Source organism: Paralichthys olivaceus, chromosome 6 (genome assembly GCF_024713975.1).
Source record: "Paralichthys olivaceus isolate ysfri-2021 chromosome 6, ASM2471397v2, whole genome shotgun sequence".
Taxonomy (NCBI): Eukaryota; Metazoa; Chordata; class Actinopteri; order Pleuronectiformes; family Paralichthyidae; genus Paralichthys; species Paralichthys olivaceus.
The window spans coordinates 4358672-4379429 of record NC_091098.1 but is presented as its reverse complement, the minus strand read 5'-3'; the positions used below and the strand labels follow the sequence as shown (position 1 = coordinate 4379429).

The 20758-nt window shown below is 43.5% G+C and overlaps 1 protein-coding gene across 9 annotated transcripts in view; it reads right to left on the bottom strand.

Moving 5' to 3' along the window:
* myt1b (myelin transcription factor 1b) overlaps positions 1–20758 on the bottom strand; it is a 106888-nt gene that overhangs the window by 23070 nt on the left and 63060 nt on the right. For 6 of the 9 annotated variants that reach the window (XM_069526567.1, XM_069526569.1, XM_069526572.1 and 3 more), the window contains exons 5-6: positions 6204–6310; positions 33–87 (exon numbers count right to left, since the gene is read on the bottom strand). In XM_069526567.1, the coding sequence (XP_069382668.1) occupies positions 33–87; positions 6204–6310 (162 nt within the window). Of the gene's footprint in view, positions 1–32; positions 88–6203; positions 6311–11588; positions 11860–11927; positions 11949–15459; positions 15607–20758 lie in introns of those variants that run through there. The other 3 variants (XM_020089215.2, XM_069526573.1, XM_020089221.2) reach the window with 3 other exon arrangements.

Below are 20758 nucleotides of genomic sequence, written 5' to 3'. Positions count from 1 at the left end.
TCAAGTGATGGAGAGAAGTGACAGACACTCACCTCTGATTCCCTTGGACCGAGTGCGAGTCCGCTTGTCATCACCCTCTATACTCATCTGGGATGGAGAGAAGAGAGAACAAGAGGGAGCACAAGAGGAGGAGAGAGTGAAGTGAGTAGTGTGGAGGAGAGAAAAGAGAAAAGACCATCAGTGCTGGTACTATATTCCCTCACAATCATTGGTCCTTTCCTTCCTCTGCTTCGAAAAACAAATAACCGCTCACTCAACATGTACCAATCATCAACACAAAAAAGGTAACACTGACACAAAGACACAATCATATCTTTAATTCCTCATCCCTCACCCCTCATCCCTCACCCCTCATCCCTCACCCCTCACCCCTCCTCACCCGTCGCTTCCTGTCACCACAGGAAAAAAACACACAGAGGTGTACGCCCTGTTCACTTCATCACAATAAAGACAGAAATAAAAGCTGCATAGTCCAGAAAGGGAAAACAAACCTTGTTGTTGAAGCTATACTTTCAGATCCCCCCCCCCCCCAACACACACACAAACTGGCCCCCTCACCCGACACACGTCCGATCACTCTCCCTGTAATTTCCTGCACCTGAGTGGTACACATGATTGTACGCTGTGCAGAGGCAAACGGAGGCGCTCACACAGAGGCCATGGCCCCTGTAAGCAGCGGGAGTGACAATCATATGCTGAAAATAATAATAAAGCAAAAACACACAGTCCGCTAAAAAGCCACTGTAATGACCCTTTTACGGAGGAGTGTGTGTGTGTGAGTGTGTGTGTGTGTGTGTGTGTGTGTGGGTGGGTGTGTGTGTGTGTGTGGGTGGGTGTGTGTGTGCGGCAGGGTTAACACCTGCTCCTTTGTGGCTTAAAAGCCGAGCCAGGAGTAGGCAGCAAGCACGATAGCACACACACACACACGTGCGCACACACACGTGCGCACACACACACACACAGTGGCCACACCTCCTCAGCACTACCTCTCCATGCTCAGTGCTGCTCTCAGTGCACTATAGAGCTATCAGATGCTTTTTAGACACAATGGAGCCATTAGCTTTGATTACTGGACTCAGGGTTTTTTATACTGCAGGTCTCCCCTCTTTCTCTCTTTCTGTCTCATACTTCCTCCCCCCCCCCCCGCAAACACACACATATCCCCCCTCAAAACTCTCTTTATGCCTACCCCACCCACCCCTTCCCATGCACTGGCACTTAGCTGCTTTGTTGCTTCTCTATAGTCAAGTTGGCACCGCCACAGTGGCATTCAAACATGGGTTCCCTGTTTCTCTTCTTTTTATCTCTCTCTCTTACTCTCTCTCCTCTAATTGGCAGTGCCCCTTTCCTGCTAATAGACTACTCATGAAAAGAAGGAGAGAAAGAGGGATGAGAGGAAGATGAAGCACGCTGTTGTTGTTGTTGAGGGCTTTTCTTTTTTTTTTTCGCCCCGAGGAGGGTACGCTTCATTCATTAGCATCTAGTTTTTGGCCGGAGGTACAGGTGCAGGCCCGAGTCCCTCCCTTCCTGTGTGGGTCTCCACTGTGTTGGCCTGTCCTCTCTGTCTCTCACCACTCCGGCCTCCACTCTTTTGATCGAGCGCTGTTAATGTGGAGGTCGAGCAACAAGCAGCAGCTTTGTGCCCTGCCTGAAGGGAGCAGTTGACTCCTTCTGTGCTCCACTCACAGCGCTCAGTGTGGGAAGAGGAGCGGATGAGTGCGCAGTGAAGAGTTTCCAGTCAATGTGTGTGTTTGTGTATTCCCCTCCACACAGTCTGTTTCATTACATTACAGTCTGCACTTGTTTCTGTGTATGTGCGAAAGGAGCAGTGGTGGAATAAGTACTATAATTAAGTTACATTTTGAGGTGCTTGTACTTCACTTGAGGTTTTTTGCTACAACAGTACCTCTATCACATAACAAAGCTTGTCATAAAACAAGATTAAACTGCTCAACGTGTAAAGTAGCACAAATTATGTTGCCCTTTGTTGAAAAGCTGCTCAAAAATATTGTAGCAGAATGATAAAAATAAATCAATATGTTTATGGTAGGACAATTTTACTGTATACACCAGGGGTACTTGCAGTTGCTTGAGGGTATATGTGGAAATATTGTAAATTATAGCTGACCTAATTTAAACAAATAAAGCTGAAAATACAGTTTGAATAAAAATCCATGTTGAGTCAGCTGCAACATCTGAACACTGTGTGCTGAGAATGTATGAAAACTAATTAGCAAGCTTCAGTGAAGTTGAAACCGTGAGCAATAAAGATTGATAAACAAGTGATGTACCTTAGTTAGTTACACCTAGTGGATAAACACGTGCAACAGTTAGCCAAATGTAATAGATTAATGGTTCAAATATCTAATAGTTCAACGGTTAAAATGGTTAGGTGAATGGAATGGATAAAGTGTAAAAGCTAAAGGTAACGAATAAACTGTAAAATTAGCTCAAACTAATGGACAAATGGTAAAATAGACAGCTCAAAGTAATTGATAACCATTAAGATGGCTCCTGGATAAGTGAATAGATGAAGTAGTTTGCTAAACGTCATTGATAAGTGGTTAAAATACAGTGCTAAAAGTAACCTAATAACTAAAATACCCAAAAAAAACTAAATAGGTGAAGTAGCAAAAACCACATATAAATGGTTTAACAGCTAAAGGTAGGTGTCGATCATCTATCATCTGACATCCTATTTACATCTTACATCTTGATAATACCGCAGTACTTAAAATGCTTTAATGTTTTTGTCCAAAAATGGTGGAAAATGTGCATCACATTTTCTAAAAGCAGTTGGCATTCAAATTGCTTCTTTTATCTGACCAACTGCTCAACGCCCAGGTGTTTTATTTGAATGTATGACAAAGTAAAGCATCAAACACTCCACCAGGGAATGTTGAAATGCTGAACTGATGGTCAAGATAGTGGCCGATACATTTTCTGTCAGTTTATTATGAAACTTCCACCACAGGAGTGTGGCCTGGTTTGAAAAGAGTTACGAGTGGATTTAAATGGCCGCAACATGAAGGTCTTTTCTTCTGCATCTCCTGTTCTGTAAGAGCTAAAACCACTGCTGAGGCAAATTGTCGCTGCAACTCTGAATGTTGATGAATTTAAAACTGTCTTGTAAATGGTGAGAAGTAACAAAGGCGAAACGTTGATGAATCAAATGCTAAAGCAGGTGGAATTATGGATATGGATATGAAAAATGTTGAATTGTGGATGTACAAATATTTTACATGACGGAATATGGCTGCGGAGGGAAGGAAAACACGAGGAGTGCGTGTTTAAGAATATGTGTGTGTGAGAGAGAGAAGTGTACGCGCGTTTGCATTTGAATAAGACTAAAACACATGTTTCTCCTTCATGAAAATATTATATACTGTTATGCTACTCCTGAACTTTTTCATCCTCCCTCCTTTGCCTCCTCTTTACATTGATAGTCATCAGATGAATCAAACCTGGACTGAAAAGAGCCCCCATTGCTTTCATGTTTGTGTAACCATAGTTACGCACATTTAAATAGGTAAACCCATCTGAGTTCTCTTTTTCCTGTCCTTTTTCTCAATTCCAGCTCATTAAATTTTTATGAACACAAAGTCACAGGCAGTGATGCAGGCAGGCAGGCGTTTACCTGCTTTCCATTATTTCTTTCAAATGGCTCTATTTAAATGTATGTTCAGAACTTGTCTTTGTTGACTCCGTGAATGGTGTATGTAGGTGGGCCTACACATTACTAGAAAGAGATGTGTCTCGGTGTCGGAGTCGCTATATGTGCACAGCGGCATGTGCATGTACTGTATGTGTCTTGGGGTTTAACTAGTGTGAAATGTGGTGTGGAGCAGCAGCAGATGAATGAGAAAAAGGAGGAGGAAGAGAGGGAGGAAGAGGCGGAGACGCGGCTCATCCCTACAGGCTGTGTTGTACATTATCAATTATGTCCTTCTTTGTGTGCAATGGTCGGTGCAGGAGGGCCTCGGCTCTGCTCTGCATTCTGACAGCTCTATGTAAATGGCTGGCTGGGGGCAATGACTTCAGAGAGAAGGTCACCCTTCGTCCCATGGTGCACATAAATGACTCTTTTATGCATTTTCAGGTTTACAAGAGTAGATGAAGAAAGGAGGGGGTTAAGGTGGGGGAGAGGAGTTGGAGAGCAGCGCTCATGACCGGTGACGAAGACTGACATCTCCAAATATTACCTGCGGACAGCAGCTGCCAATTAAAGGCGCGCTGCACAGCTCCCTCGACAGGCGGACCACGCATGCACGGCCTCCATGTTGGATCACCGCACAGCGAGCCTTTCCTCAGTTTCACTTTAATAATTCACACAAGGCAGAGCGGAGTAGTGAGGAGGGAGGAGGGGAGACGACGTGTTCCTCGCTTGATATGCAAAAAAAACTGAGCGAGTGTGACTGTGTAATCATGTCATCTGTGATGTGATTCCAGTGTTCATAACTAAACATCTTTTTGGCTCTTATCTTCGTACCATTTCATTCATATGGGTTTCTCTACAAGTCTAAAAAGATAATAAGAAGATTGTGTGGCAGGTATCATAAACGTCAGGCCAAACAGACGGGAGCAGCTTCACATGATATAGTGTTTGAAACCAACGGCTCTCTCTCCTCAGCTCTGTCAGCAGCAGAAATCAAACTAAATCAATAAAAGTCATCTCTTCAGATGAACCCGAGCCGTCAGGGGGAAGCAAAACTACTTTTACTGGGCCCAGGGGAAAACAACCCCCCTGCCTCACCGCCCCCACTCATCTCTCTTACAATCTCCCCTCAATCCCTCCATCTCTTTGTTGAGCGTCACACTCTCAGCTGTTACTTTATTGCAATGATTCGCTTATAATCTTCCATACATACATACTTATTTACTTTCTTAACCATTGCACAATTTCTTTAACTTTTTGTAGACTTTAAATTGAAAAATAACTAAAATTAACAAAGAGACACAACATTAATCGACTCAAACAACAAGAAACTAACAAAAACTTAATTAACCAAACAAAAAACGCAAAACCTGTTGTTGCCTGTTCTCGACTAAATTAGAGTAGATTGCTATTCTACTCGGTCTATCTTTTAGATTCCACGTTGTTATGTGGTCTCAAATTGCAAAGGTTAATGTCCAAAACTTGTTCTATTGTTGAGCCATGAAGTAACTGTTGATGGGTTTGGCTGTCTCCATGTCCTGGCTTCATGGCGGTCACTCAGTCAGTATATTGAAAAGATGCATGTCTGCTGATTTTATCTTACCAGGCACGTTAATGCTCAAAAGATTTTCTAATTTCAAAGGTTCTTTTATATTGAATTCTGACGTTACTGTTTCCAGAAAAGATTAAGAAAGTAAAGAAAATGTAAAGAATGTATGTATATAATTTACAAATAGCTTCTAACTCTTTATTTATGCTGGAGAGCTGTGGAAGTATTCTCAATATATTAGAATTCTTTTCATTAGCTTTACTTTTATTATGGATAACATATTATGATTTATTAAATCTTTTTTTTTTTTGCCATTTCCAGATTTTTCAAGAGGTCACTCTCAGTTGTGATGTCCATTTAAAAAAGGAACAGATGTTTTCAGAATATACATAAATAACCTTGAAAAGATGTCAGTTTGGGTCAGAGGTTTTATAATGAAACACAAAAAGGAGGAGAGACAGGTTTCAAATGGTAGAGCGTGTTAAAGGAGAGGGAAGTAGGTGGTGGAAGAGAGCGTTTTTTTTACTCTGCAGATAAGGAGGAATATCGTGGACAAAAAAGTATGAGCAGCTCAAGGACATCCTTTTGAGTTTCTTTTTTTCATTGTGTTTCAATAGAAAAAAAGTCTTGTGAAGTGAAGTGAACTCAGCAGTGGGAATACGCTGAGCTGTGCCATGCTGAGCTTAACTAAACTGAACTAAGCTGAGGCAAAGGATGGGCTGGGCCAAGCGGGAGATTTGATGTGCTGTTTGATTCATGTTTTTCTGTCCAGCTTGGCCATCAACCAACCCCCCCTTCTCCCCCCGATGCACACGCAGCTTGCCTCTTTTCTCCATCCTCCCCTCTCTCTGCCTCCACCCTCTTTCACTTTCCCCGCTGAGTTAGGGATTGGGGAAATGCCCAGGAAGCAGAATCAGGGAAGGGGGTGTAGGGGTGTGGTGAGTGGTAGTGAAGAGGGATGGGGTGAGGGGGGATGGGCTGCAGGGCCTTGTCACTCACCATGATTGGTCGACGGCTCTGCAGTCTCTGGGAGGCCTGACAGCGGCTGCTGGTCCTCTCGCCTCGTGTCCACCGCTGGTTCACCAGCTCGCCCCGAAACTCATTTTCTGTAGCACCAGAAAGAGAGGAAACAAGGAGGTGAGTCAACAAGGGAGGGATGGGAGATGGGGAAGGGGGGAGATTTTGGGATAAAGAAAGAAAAGGGAGGTCTGGGGGGGGGGGGGGTTGTCATAGGAAATCATCAGCATCAGCACCAACGGATGGGGCAGTGGTTTGGATAAAGGATGGAAAGGGAGGGTGGGGGTGCTACTTTGAGGGAAGGACTGGGTACTCAAGCATACTGCAGACACTCCTTTATTAACTAAGAGTGTGTATGCTTTACACACACACACACATGCACACACACGCACACAGAGGCATGGTTAAGTGCCCCAGCTGGGGTCCCTGTCAGTCTGCTATTAGAATCAATCAAATTTGCACATTTTTATCGAGCTTTTCAGGGTGCATATAAGCATGAGGGGGATGGGTGATGCGAGGGGAGAAGGGGTGAAGAATGGTCAGTAAATAATGAATCATGCATAAATCAAAGCTCTTTTTTTCTCCCCCTCTCTCTTGCCCCTTTTTTTTCATCAGGATAATAGTGCTTCACTTCACCTCCCTGGTCGGCCAGAAGAAACACACTAAATCCATTACAAATCCCTTTCCCCGCTCTGCTGTCAGAGATGCTGGGGATGGCGGAGTTGTCAAACAAACAGAGAGCGGAGGTGCACGTATATTTGTCCCGTCACTGGAGAGTTCAGGGAGAGTGTGGCGCGAGTCACTATGACCGCCCAGGGCTGAACTTTTCAACTAGTGTAGCTTTCAGACACTTCAGCTGCCCCCACCTCGCTCTCTTTCTCTTCGCCACTCTGTTTCTGCGCACCGCCGAGCTGGTACAGTGAAACCTGATTCTTTGTCGGATATATATACACATCCATACCCTTTAGCTTTCACCTTTATGCTGTATGGATTGTGCGTCTTTGCAGCAGGCAGCAGAACGCTATGAAAGAAGAAGTGCCCTTGAGTTTATAGCGACTCCTCTTTTATACGGGCTGCCTGTCCGTCCATCCTCAATAACATCTCAGAGAAAATAACACTCAAATGGACCAAGGTTTGGGTCAGCACACTCTGAATCTACTCTATTGAAAGTGTAATACGAAGCAGCGATAATGATTCTCAATTCAAACAGTGGAGATTCAAGGCAAAAAAACATTCTAATTATCAGAATTTGACTAAATATGTGAGTGAACATTCCAAATTTTAGTTCTGCAGTATCTCTTTGAAATATCTTGCAATCAGTCTTGGTAGGTGGCAAAACATAAACTCTTTTCACTTGAATCCCTGGCCTTTGTGGGGAGCAAGATGCATCTGTCCATCTTATTTCCTCCCACCTATTATCTCCATCTTTTCAATGGGAGCTGTTTTACCTGCACATGCTTTCCTGTGCATGAACCCACAGAGCAGGCAAAGTGCACAGTAAAAGCAGTGGCAATCGGAGATCAAACAGTCGGCGAGGCAACAAAAAAGGCTGAGCGTCCGTTTCCGAGAGAGTCCAGGAGCAGACGAGCCAGTACCCTCCGTGCCCCCCTCGCCCTCCCTCCTCCGTCACACCCCCACCCACCCACCCACACACACACACACACGCCCATCCTTACTTTAGCCCAACACATGCAAACCTCGCCAGAGCCCTGCCAGCACTCTTTGCAAAATGCTTGTTTATCAACTTTCACCACCGCCCCCCCCCCCCTGCGAAAAAGTGATTACAGCAGCAGTACTGTTCGTCTGCATCTCTATCTCTATCTGTCTCAGCTATCTGTATCTCAATGCACACAAAGCACGCAAACGCACTTTTTGTTTTAATTTCTTTTTTTTTAATCTCTCGTTTTATACTTTTCTTCCCTCTTTTAAAGTGAAGTGAAGTGAGCGTCCATCCTGTATTGTTAGTTTGGGAGGCAGGGAGTTGAGGGCCCTTGCTAAATGCCAAATATATAACAGTGTTCTATTAGGACATGCTGCCTCAGGCTGAGTGTCAGCGTCTCTGCTCACTTTGTTTAGTCCTGAGCCACTGTTCCTGCCACAGACAGAGGAAATGGATCTGGACATGTTGAACCTGCATGTTTTTATCTGATTTCTGGGGTTTGTGAAAGCAAATTAATGAATCACACAAAAAATGGGCCTTTCTATACTTTCATCTGTTGTTTCATGTATTAAAACAAAGCTGAACACCTGCATCTTTCCTCTTGTGAACAAAAACAACAAACTAATTTGAGTCATGTCTGCTCAGGATATGTGCTCTCTTATTCTTTGATCAGATGCTGCTCATTCCCACCTAAAAGACTCACAGCTCGTTATTTTGCAGTGAAAATTGGAGTACGAGACAATTAGCCGTTCGCCGGGGAGGTTCGCTAATCAGAAGCGAGGGAGGCCAGGGGGGGAAAGGACGAATACAAAATGAATGTATTAAAACAGAATTATATTTCACTACCAGGATTTTTTTTTTTTTTTTTGTGATAAAAGTTTGCATTCCTGGGAGGCAAAGTTCAGAAACTCTTTATTGTTCTCTGCAATGGAAATGGTATCAATCCTAATATAAACCCACTGATACAAAAGACCTTATCCTGGCAGAAAACAAAGTTTAGGCTCAAGTAATTCCATTACCAGTCTGCAGCTTACAGTGCTGGGACAATGGAGCAAAGACGCCTAAATCCATAGTTAGATTAAATACCAGAGTGAACTGTCTGTAACAGTATTAGTGTACATACAGGGCCGGGGCCAGCTGTACACCCCTGGTCCTGTTAAGAAGGATTTAAAGACAACTTTGTGTGATTACAGAGAGCCACACTGAAGAGGCACAGAAATCAAAAGTTGCAGAGCGGGACAGTCTTAAATCACTCACTGATTTCTTTGTGTCAGCAGGAGGGGGGGGGGGGGGGGGGGGGGGGGTCAGAGGGAAAGGATTATCTGGCAGATGTCAGAATTGGATTTGTCATTTATAGATAAGAAGAAGAATAAATAAATAAATTCTCTCAAATTCTGCTCCTACTTTGTCTAACCTGTTTTCTTATGTCAGCCTGAAGGTCAAATAAAACAACGCAGTGACAAGAGAGGCAGTGTGAGGAGGTCTGCATCTAAGAGACCTCCGCCCAAGGCTGCAGGTTGTGATGTTCCAAACACTCCTGTGTGTTGTGCTCTTCTGCACATTTTCCTTACTTTTTAATTAATTTTCATTTCATTCTGTCTAATTTACTTCCCTTTTAACACAGGGCATGGAATCCATTATTTCCAGGGTTTCATTTTAAATGCCTCCTGTCCATTGAAAGCCTGACCAACCCTGACCTTTGCTTGTATTGCTTAGATTTCTGATAGGCTTTGAATGACAAGGGTGCAATTTGGCCCCAGCTGCTCCTCCAACATGTTTATTGCGCTCCCTCCTCCGGCACCTGCTGTCCTCACCACGGGCTATTCAACCCTCCATAAATAGAGAGGTTTCCTCCTATCACTGGAACTAAAAAAGAAAAAAATAAGAGAAGCAACTTCATATCAGGGGCTGTGCTAAAATGCAGCTCTATACTCTGCTGCTTTCGCCTCCGCTAACAGCATAAGGCACCAATAACCTAATTCTGTAATCCCCTGAAACTAGGCTACATTTCACAGGAAGAGTAAACAGAGGAGAAACAATAGGTGTTGCATCATTTCTGCCTAAGATTCAATTTTGACCTCACTATTCATTCTACATTAAGCCCAACAACACTCGGAGATAAGGATCCCTCTGTGCATTTTCATGAGCTTTAATTAAACACACAGCCTCAAACACAACTGCAACTGCAGCTTCAAATTGCAACGCTGCACCGGTGAACAGATGTCTGTGTTTTTAGTAGTAAAAGTCATGGAAACATCCCCATCAACAGAAGTCAAACATCATTACAGAAAGGCCTTTATTTATCAATGAAAAGCCAAGCCCCCCTTATTTCTGTGAAGAGCGTGTGGAGTAAGTTCAGATGGATTCCTCCTCTCTGCCTCCAACCCTGAGTGATTTTACAACATTTCAACTCACAGCCGAAGTTTCCCATCAGAGCAGCGCCGCTCGGTGAACGAGCAGCCTCACAGGCCACTACAGCGGCTCCGAGAGCGGGTGACATAACACCGAGTATCATCATCCCTCATCTCTTTCCTCCATCTTAGGACGCAGGTGCTTTGACAGAGGCGCACACACAGCGCATTACGTGGCCATCTAAGCAAAACAAGAAGGGGGTGGATAGTAAAGGAAAGCGCACGCACGCACACACACGGGGGGCTCATATTCTGCCCCGCACCGGCTGATTCCGACGAGGTGACCGCTTCAAAATCAAGTGAAATGTGCAGCTGGATGGAGCTGTTTGTTTCCAGGGCGCTTCAGAGGACTTTTTTTCATCTGCGCACCACTAAAGGCGGCTGACATTTGAAGAGAGCATCTCTGTTTTTTTGCTGCAGAGGATCAAATGACCAACCCCTCCCTCTCTCGAACACACACACACACACACACACCATCCATCTATCCATCTGTCCGTGCATCCACACACACTCACGCACGCACAACACACACACAAACAGGGGACGGAGTCCTGCTCAACGCCCAGTGTCACATCCCATAATAGCACAATTTGGTGTTAAACTCTTTTTACTGTAACCAGCCAGAAAGCGACGCACGGCTCGTGTGGTGCGCGCAGCAGTACAGTAAAACCTGGAGATACAGAAGGTGAAACTAGAGGACAGTGGGGAGAAGACACTCCGTGCGTAAAAGAGCATTCAGAGGGATATAACGTGGCCCATTCTTAGACCGAGAGTGTTTTCCTCAGCCCGACACACACGCAGATGAAGCAACATTTACCCACAACAGAGGCAGAGTCACAGAGAGGTGGGTAAACACCACGCAGCACCGAGCCTCCAAGCGCCATGGTTGGTTCGCTCCCACTTTACTATGAGGCGTCAGCGTAAATGTGAGCAACATCCGAGGGCAAAAAAAAACCCCAGCAGCTCCTCTAGTTCCATAACGTTACTAGCAAAATAAACAAACCGCACACATCCATGCTTTAAAGAAGAAGAAATACAGAACTGCAGTTGGTAGCTGAGTGTAAGTTTTCATTCATATCGGAGGAATCAGAAAATATGAAAATGAGAAAAACAGCACTAATCTCGGTCAAACACTGCGCTGTCGGTGATGCTTTAAAAGGCTGCGAGGATGTCGAGACACAGCAAAGTTACGCAAAAAGGCCTCGGATCTATTCACAACAACAATAATCGTAATAATCATAACAAAGATATTTGCAGTTTACAATCCAAACATGAGCAGCGTTCATTTCTGTTTACCTGGATTCAACAATATTTCCTCTGAGGTTTGCTGCGTCCTCGCTGTGTTTGGTAAGAGTTGCAGGTCGCCTTCAAGTAGTTTGTTAAAACCCCCCCAAAAATATCCCGAGTAAATGTGTTTTTAAAGGCGATCCTCTATCCCGGTACAAACGTCCAGATGTGGTAAATAATGAGGAGTGGATGGGGAAGCTGTCCAGGCGACCTCTCCTATACGCAGCGCATCGGCGGCGCACGGCTCCGTAGACCGAGGGCGTTAAGATGTTACTTGTTTGTAAGCAAAAAAAAACATGGCTTCATTTGCCTTTGTCAGCGAGAAAAAAAAACGTAATATTGACTTACCTTTCCCTCGTGAGCCATTGTAACCCCCCCTCCACCCCCAGCCCCTCTCCACTCCCCCACCCCTCCGATCTGCTGCCTCCGCCCTTTGCCATGACATCACGGGGGCTGTAGTAAAACCTCCAGCATCACATGGGCAGGGCTTCAGCGCCCCCCCCCCCCCTCCTCACTACACACTAACTCAATGGGCATATGTACAAACACACACACACACACTCACATCCTCTCCCTCCCTCCATCCATCTCTCTTTCTCAAACACACACATCATCTGAGCCAACAAAACCGACGACTTACGACTTCAAACTGGATTTTTTTTTTCCCCGCAACGTTCACCCGAAATATGAAAACACACTTCTCACGTTGACGAGCAGACTCCTGCACATCATATCATATCACAGCCGGTGTTAAGAGAGGCCTCTCTGCAGCCCCTGCAGGGCTCCACAGCCAACACAATATTACACATCACAATGAGCTCATATTTTATACATTTCACCCGCTGACAACTTCTTGATGTCCCACAAATGCATTATGGGGGTTATAGCTGCTGTAATCCATCCTTCACCCCGCACTCCACACACACACACAGACACACACCCCCAATCCAACATCCACACACATCCTGGGAAGTGGTACCGTCCAGTAATTCATTCACTTTTTTCTTACACTGATGTAGTACTTGTATGCAGAGTTATCAGCATCTGATAATTCCTCTGTGTATGGAAAGAGGGGTTTAACGACATATAGGCAGAGGGGCGAGTCTCAGAGGGAGCTTAACTAAAAATTATTTACGCTCAGGGGAAGGGAGGGGGTGGATATCAATCTGAATTATCACTGGAGGAGAAAAAAAACAGCAATAGAGAGAAAATTGTTTATATCAGGTTGTGCGGTTTGTTTGGTGCTGTCAGAGGAGTGATCACTGTCGCTCCGAGATCTGTGGATAGTTTTGAGAGCTCATTGACAGAATAACGCCCGCTGTCAGTGCAGCTCCAACAACAAACAGCCGGTCTGAACAGTGCAAACTTGGAGTCTCTCCCAAATGTTGCTCACACCGTGCTTTTGCTCCGCTGTTTTGAAACCATTAGTGGAAATGACAACCATTCATTACAAGCCATTTGAGAATAGTCCCCACAAATGCCATCCTTTATCTGCTGTCTCCACGCCGCGTACGCAGGGAATATTCAAAAAGCCCAACCTTCAGCTTTCAGAAATTCTATTAAATTCTTATCTCTTTGCAGCAGGCTCTTTTTGTGCAATCCCATTGTTATGCATTGGAGCTGAAATCAATCACCGGCCGTGCACGGCGCATCAGTATGATTTCAGACTGTGGGCGTGGAGAGAGGGGACGCACACAACAACAGTATTGACAATTGAATAAACAAAAGAGGGGATATGTGTATGTTTGTGTGTGTATGTATATATGTATATATATATCTATATATATATAGATATATATATAAAATAATCTCAGGCACTGTGTGTCTGTGTAGAGTTAGGCCTACAGGTCACTTGAAACATATTTCTGAAGATGAGTGAGAAGACAGAAAGTGTTGTACAGCACTCATGTTGTTCTTCTAGGTGCTGTGCTCAGAGTTCAGGACTACGGACAGCTCCATAGAGCAGGACCTCTGTGTCTGAGTTCAGAACCACGGACAGCTCTGGCCCTCTCAGGCCTTCACGCACGCACGCACGCACGCACGCACGCACGCACGCACGCACACACACACACACACACACACACACACACACACACACACACACACACACACACACACACACACACACACACACACACACACACACACACACAATACCTCCCTCCAGCTCATTGTTGAACTAACAAAAGCTTTTGTCTGCTCGCTGTTCTCGCTAACTATCTGCCTCATTAGCTGTGATATCAGACTTCAGATTACTGGAATTACACAAATCTGTTTCATCAATTTATTTATTTAATTGTGTGTATTACCAAATTATATAAACTTTTAACTTTAATACTTTATCTCAAGTCCATTCAGTTTTAAGATTGGATTTTTAGTAAAGAGATTGTTTATAGCAATAATATAATAAAGTCTGAATTGTCACAAAATGAAACTTTACTAAAATGAGGGCTTTGATTAGTTTTTATGTTAAGGAACAAAACTCCTCATGAAAAGCTGAGAAAACTTCTCTATTTTGACAAAGTGTGTAGGCCTATTGTGTGTCACTAAACTAAAACCAAATAAAAGACACTGAAATCAAAGAAAACACTTTTTCATTAGTAATACTACACCGACTAAAACCCTATTATAAGCATAAAAACATGTTTGTTACTAAAATACAAAAGAAAAAAAAAACTTCTATAATCATGGCCTGAAACCAGTAAACTTAATAAGAGGACTGAGAGGAAGAAAGGTAAAAAGTGAGCAGGCGGTTTGTTATCAGGGAGAACTTGTTCTAAGTGTGTGTCACTAAACCAAAACCATCTAAAACACAGTATAATAACTCAAACTATTTTTTCATGAGTTGAAATGGCTGAGTACTTCTACAATAAAAAATAAAAATCTAAACAAAATCTCATGTTTGCTACAAAAAAGATGAATTCACTTCAGTAATCAATAAATTAATGAGAGTAAAGTGAGATAAAACAAAGCAGTGGTTTCATCGGAAAACTTCTGTTCCTGTTGTGACAAAGTGTATTGTGTGTCACTCAACTAAAACCAACTAGACCATACTAAAAACACCCTTCTCATAAGTCACTAAGTTCTATAAAACTAAATCTAAAAATAAAGAATAATTGCACTTCTATCACCATGGCCTGGCAGAAGCAAACTAAATAAGAGTAAAGTGAGATCAAGAGGGTGACGTCTGAGCAGCTGGTTTATCATCTGGGGAAACTTTTCCTCCTGTTGTGACAAAAGTCCGTCTGCAGATGCAGATGGCCCGGGGGCCTGCAGCTCTTTGCAGCTCACGTCACCACAGACTATATGCGCTGGCTACATTGTGCAGGCAGCCAGTATAAATATTACATGGGGGCAGCAGCTGACTGAGCGCTGAGGTTGGGACCGGGGGAGGCCCCTGTAGTCCCTCGACAGATGGAACAAGCCGACAGACTAACACAACAAAAAAGTTTTTTTAATAAGCCTGCAGCTTGGCATTGTCCCCACGGTACCGGGGCCACACGGTCCCCTAGGGACCAACTGTCCTTTGTCTGGCTAGATATTATTTCTCTCCTTTTTTTTGAACCACAGGGTTGGAAGTTTAGTTTCAGTTAGAGAAGTTCACAAGATGATTTAAAGATGTTGGTTCTGTGATGATAGAAAAGTTTTACACTTAACAGCTGCTGTGCTCAGACACAACTAGAATCCTCTTCAATCCAACCCAAAGACTTTAATTGGAAAATTAATTAAAAACATAACTCTAAACACAATATTTCTCTGTAGCTTTGAGTGTAACAGTGCAGAAATGAGACCCGCTGTATTGTCAGCTCAGACACACGCACATGCCGCAACAGCAAGTTCGTCAAAGTTGCGGAGTGAAAACAAAGTGAGTGATACGAACCCAGGAAAGTGCGGCACAGCTTCATGTTTGCGGTGCTCCTCTGTGTCTCTCTTCAGTCCCGCAGCGGCCGCACACTGCTGCCGCTCAACTTTACCAGCACCAAACAAAGTTCCGCAAACTTTGCTCCAAACTTCCCCCCTCGGCCGGGTTAGGGGGCGGGGCGCAGAACTGACTGACACAACCGGGGAGCCAATAGGAGTGGGGTTGTGCCCTCCTGCTGTCGGGAGCTGCGGCCAATCCCAGCGCTCCAGTGTCAGCTTTCAACAACAATGGACCTGAACTGCAACAAAGAGCATCTGCTGCGCCCCGCAACTTCTCACACTCACTATAAGCTCCCCCTGCCATCTGATTGAATGCATCAAATCACTTCACTCACACAACTCCTTTATTTACAAACTTCCTAATTATATCTGCACTACCTCAAGATGAACATTTCCAAATAACAGAAACTTTAAAAACCACAGAATATGAACAAATACATGCATGCTACTTGTTAGTTAGTGTTATTGTTGACTCAAAACATTTGGGTCAAAAGAATATAAAATGGTTTCATATATAAAACAAACCCAACATTAGAAAAAACAATATACATATTAAAAAGTCATAATTTTCGAGGGTTACTGACGCTCTAATGCTGCAAAACAAGAATGTAACATATCTAAAGTTTGACAACGCACACATCAGAAAAAACAAGTGTGTTGCACAGAATAAAACAAAACAAAACAGATGACAGTCAACCAGAGAGAAAGTTTTAATGATGAGCATGTTTAGGTTCTTTATTCTTTCAGCCGAACCTAATCCTCCCTCAACATTAACTTATTCAATATTTCCCCACATCTCTGCTTCTCCTCATGTCTACGCCGCAGGTTTCCCCCTCGATCACACGTGACCAAATATACCAGATGCACAGCTAATTTAGGTAAGTTAGAGCGAACATTTTCACTGGAACTCCAGGCCTATTCAAAGTGCCTGTGTCTGGAACAGACAGACAGTTCCTCCCTCCCAATAGCAGATGGTCTGCCAGATAATGAGCTCTCCAATTGCTTTGCTCCCATTACCCCCATCCCCATCGCTCCAAGATGTAATGGGGGGTAAAGCAACCGCAACACATTCTACTGCTTTTCTTCTTCATTTTGTTTTATTTCATACACGTTTAATGATATGATTTTGTTTTCTTTCTATTGTCTCTTCATGAGAGCTGCACATTACCAAACCATTTTCTCAGTGCTATGAGGGTTTGTTGTATGGTTTCAATTAGTTTAGTTTTTTACAGTTGTTTGAGTTTAATAGCATGTAATTTTTCATGTATGACACTTTAAAAACAATACAATTTATAAAAACGAAATCTCCCTCATGCTCACTCTAAACGTGAAAAAACTAAACAGAGAGAAACAATACAAAATTCACTTTTGTTCTGTAAAACTGAATTACCCCTACAACTGTGCCAAACTAAACTCAGTTGACCTATTCTCTAATCCTCTCTTACAAGCGGAAATAGTTTCACTCTATTCCTTTATATAGGCTTTTATCACTTGTGAGTCATTAAATTACACTGAATTAAGCTGAAAGGAAGTAAAGGCCTTGTGTTTTACACTGTTCCAATGTTTTCCTTATCCATGAGAAAATGTGTTTGTGGTTTTTAGAACCAGAAACCACCTCAGTGTAGTTGAACAGACTCTCTGGCAACAATAGAACATTTTTGCGTTGGTTTCTAATACCACACTAACTGAACGACGTTCAACAACTGAATGAAAAGAGACGGAAGAGAGTCTCTGTTTTCAGCCAGGCCAGCCACAGGTGACGGACAAAAGCCAACTACTGTGGCTTTGTAGAACTCACTGACAAATAAAAATGGCAATGGTCAGGTAGTGCTGAGATGAGGAAATTCCAGCTACATTCACACTAACATATTTCAGTATTAAAAGGCATTAGCTATGTTGACGCCCGGTATTCACACTGCTTTAGTGTTTGGGAGCACTTGAAACAGATGACTGACCCTGTTTTAATTAACAAAAACTCTGGGTTGCTTTTAGTTTGGACGGGCAGAACTTGAGACCTTTGGAATGTATAACGTAATCACCTGTATTCACTTCCTGATTGGTTATTGGAGCTTCATCCACAAAGGCGTTTTAAGTATTAGAGAAATATTAGTATTGATGTGGCCTAATGCTTCAATGCGGGAGATGGATTTGGTGGGGAGCTATACAAAGAAAATTATTAAACAACAAGAAAAATAGAAAGAAAAGAATAAAAAGATTAAAAGCTGATAAAACTATTGGAAAAGCCGACTAAAACCATAAGAGTCGAGCAAATCCGTAATAAGAGTGCTTTAAGAGTCTTAACCAAACCAAACTAAATCTAAAAGTTAACTCAACTAAACTAAACTAAAAAACTAAACTAAGATAAACTAAATAAAACCTAAACTTAACTTAACTAAATTTAACTAAAGTTAAATTTAACTAAACTAAACTTTTAAAAAATAAACTCAAACCTATACTAAACAAAAAACTTAATCTAAACTCTAACTAAACTAAACTAAACTAAAACTAAAACTAAAACTAAAACTAAAACATAAACTAATACTCAATTTATACTATTATATACCACAGCACATTGTACTGCTTTTTTAATATATATATATATTTATATATATATAATGAAATCCCTGCTTATTAAATTGCTTGGTGTGTGTGTGCGTGTGTGTGGACAAAGAAGGTGTTGCTGTGGAGGAGGACTGCTGGGTCTCCACAGTAAGTTTTTTATCTGAGTATGCCAGACAGCCTCTTGTATTCTTCTTGAGCACGGCGCTCTGATTAGCCTATTAACTTCACTATTCACCCCCTACCCTTCTGTTCCCCTACCCAGATAGGACCAAACACACACACACACACACACACACACACACACACTCCCTCTCCTCTTATTCTTGGCTCTGTATAACAGGCAGCTGAACTCTGACATAGCCTCCAGCTGTCCTGGAGATGGTGGTGACAATAAAGTTTAAACAAATACACACACATACACACACATATATGTACACACACACACACACACACAGTGAAGAGCAAGAAACAGAACCTTGTTCAGAAAATGACCTGGGTGAGCTAATTAATGGAAATTTCACGCTGTCTTCATCATCATCATTATTCAGAAGTCCTGTTAAATGTTCCCTCTGACACCGTTATCATCACTATTCAGCATCTTAGAAACTAACAACTACAGACAAAGGGTCGCCGCTCTGCTGGACCTGAAGTTTTCCCACTTTAATAAATGTGCAGATTTGTGCTTGACGGAACAAAGAAAGTGGAAGTGGAACAGTCGTTCAAACTGTTATCTGAGGATATGTGTGAAAAAATAGTCCTGGGCTCATGCACAGATGGACATCAGAGTCCTGTTCCCAGTCTCATCATAACAATCAGCTTTATAACACTATGCCCCCCCACACTCTCCCACACACCCCCCAACCTTGCTCTCTCTTTCTCTCTAACATCCATGCAGCGTGATCATACTCATATCTGTCTGCTCCCATTAGACACAGCACTTCAACCAGGGATTTTTATAAAAGTCTATCTTGAGTTATTCAAACCTCCATCCATCACACCACGCAGAAGGATAGCATCACACTAGCTCAAATATGACCACACGGGATATTAAACAGGTTTTTGATCCATGCCCCTTGACTAGAATCTGATTCTATTGAAATGATGTGGGACAGAGTCACAGTTGTACTTCAGACGTCTTCAAACGATTGTTTTGCGTTCATCAACTAACTGATTAATCAAACTGTTGTTCCAGCGTCTGTCTTTTCAGTTATAAAAATGTGTTCATGCGCTGCAGTGTTTCTTATTCATTTCCTCTCTGAAGTTAAGAGAGTCAACACAAAGGGAGAAACTGTAAACTGGAAATAATGCCTATTTATACTGACACACTCTGCTGAAGCATCGTATTAGCTACAGCGTGGTTTAGGAATGTATTATTACACAGAACTAGGACAGTGGATTTAGTTTATGACTGCTTACAATGAACGCACTTTAGGAGGGGGGGGGGTCTCTTTATTGCCAGTGCGAACATTAGGAATTATTACAGCAATTGTAAGCACCTGACTATTGTTTTAAGACTTGAAACTTGTTAAATTACACTTTAACATAATCAACATTGGTGGTGTAGGAAAATATTTTATATGGCGAGGACACACTCTGCCCCTGGCTCTTCATTACTCACATATTACACTTCTCCTTCCGCTCTCTTTTGTGGCACTTATGAATTTTTTAAAAGGGTGCGCACACACACTCACACACACACACACTCACACACACACTCACACACACACACACACACAGAGAGAGAGAGAGAGAGTGGAATAGGCCAAGAGACAGACAAAGTTTGGTCTGGATGCCACTTTGGATGACTGTCACCGCTGGAGACCCTCCCCTGCTCACCCAGCCCGATCCACAACTTGGGCCTGCCCAAAGGGTGGAGGGTGGGGAGGGCGGGGTGACACGTGGAATGGGGTCAGCTCTGCCAAAAGGCATCACATCGCTCCGCTCCTCTGCACTGTCTGCTCCTCTGTCTGTCTGCTGCAGCTCTCCGTCACTTTGCCCCTCTAACTTTTCGTCAAGCGTGAATCCCTCGATGTGCAGCCATGATGCAACATCTCAGGGAGCCCTCTCCATCCCACCCCTCCTCATCTGCCATGCAGTCCAGACGAGCATCACACACTCCTCCCCTGTGTCTCACACTCTGTCCCCCCCTGCTGAGGTCGACCGCCTGACCCCCCGTCACCCTCCAAAGTCACTGAGTCAAATTCTTTGAGGCCTCCCCTCTGCTGAATTCCTCACTTCCCTTCCTCTGTCCTGAGGCGCCGCATCTTCTCTGCACACTTGACCCTCGCATCCTTTTCATCCTCTCTCTGCTCACGCCTGAAAACTACTCCCATCGCCTTTCCCCTCCTCTTTTTTTTTTTTGTCGAGTGCTCAACTTCTATCATTTTCCCCCATCTCTTAGCCTTCTCCTCTATCTCTCAGCCTCTCTCCCCTCGCTCTGCCTCCTGCGCTCACCCAGCAGCAGCAGGCTGGGCAAATATGCACCCTGAGCAGCGGTAAATACAGGCAGCACTTCACAAACAAGGCCTGATTACAATGACAAAGGCTGCCACACTTTAGGGAGGAGCTTGGAGCAATTTGGAGGCTGCGGGGGCCATTGAGCGAGTGGCATACTTAATGGGCTTTGTGTGCCAGAAGAAAAGGGTCTGAGCTTCTGGGCCCAGCTGTCACTATGGAAAATATCAGACTGACACAGC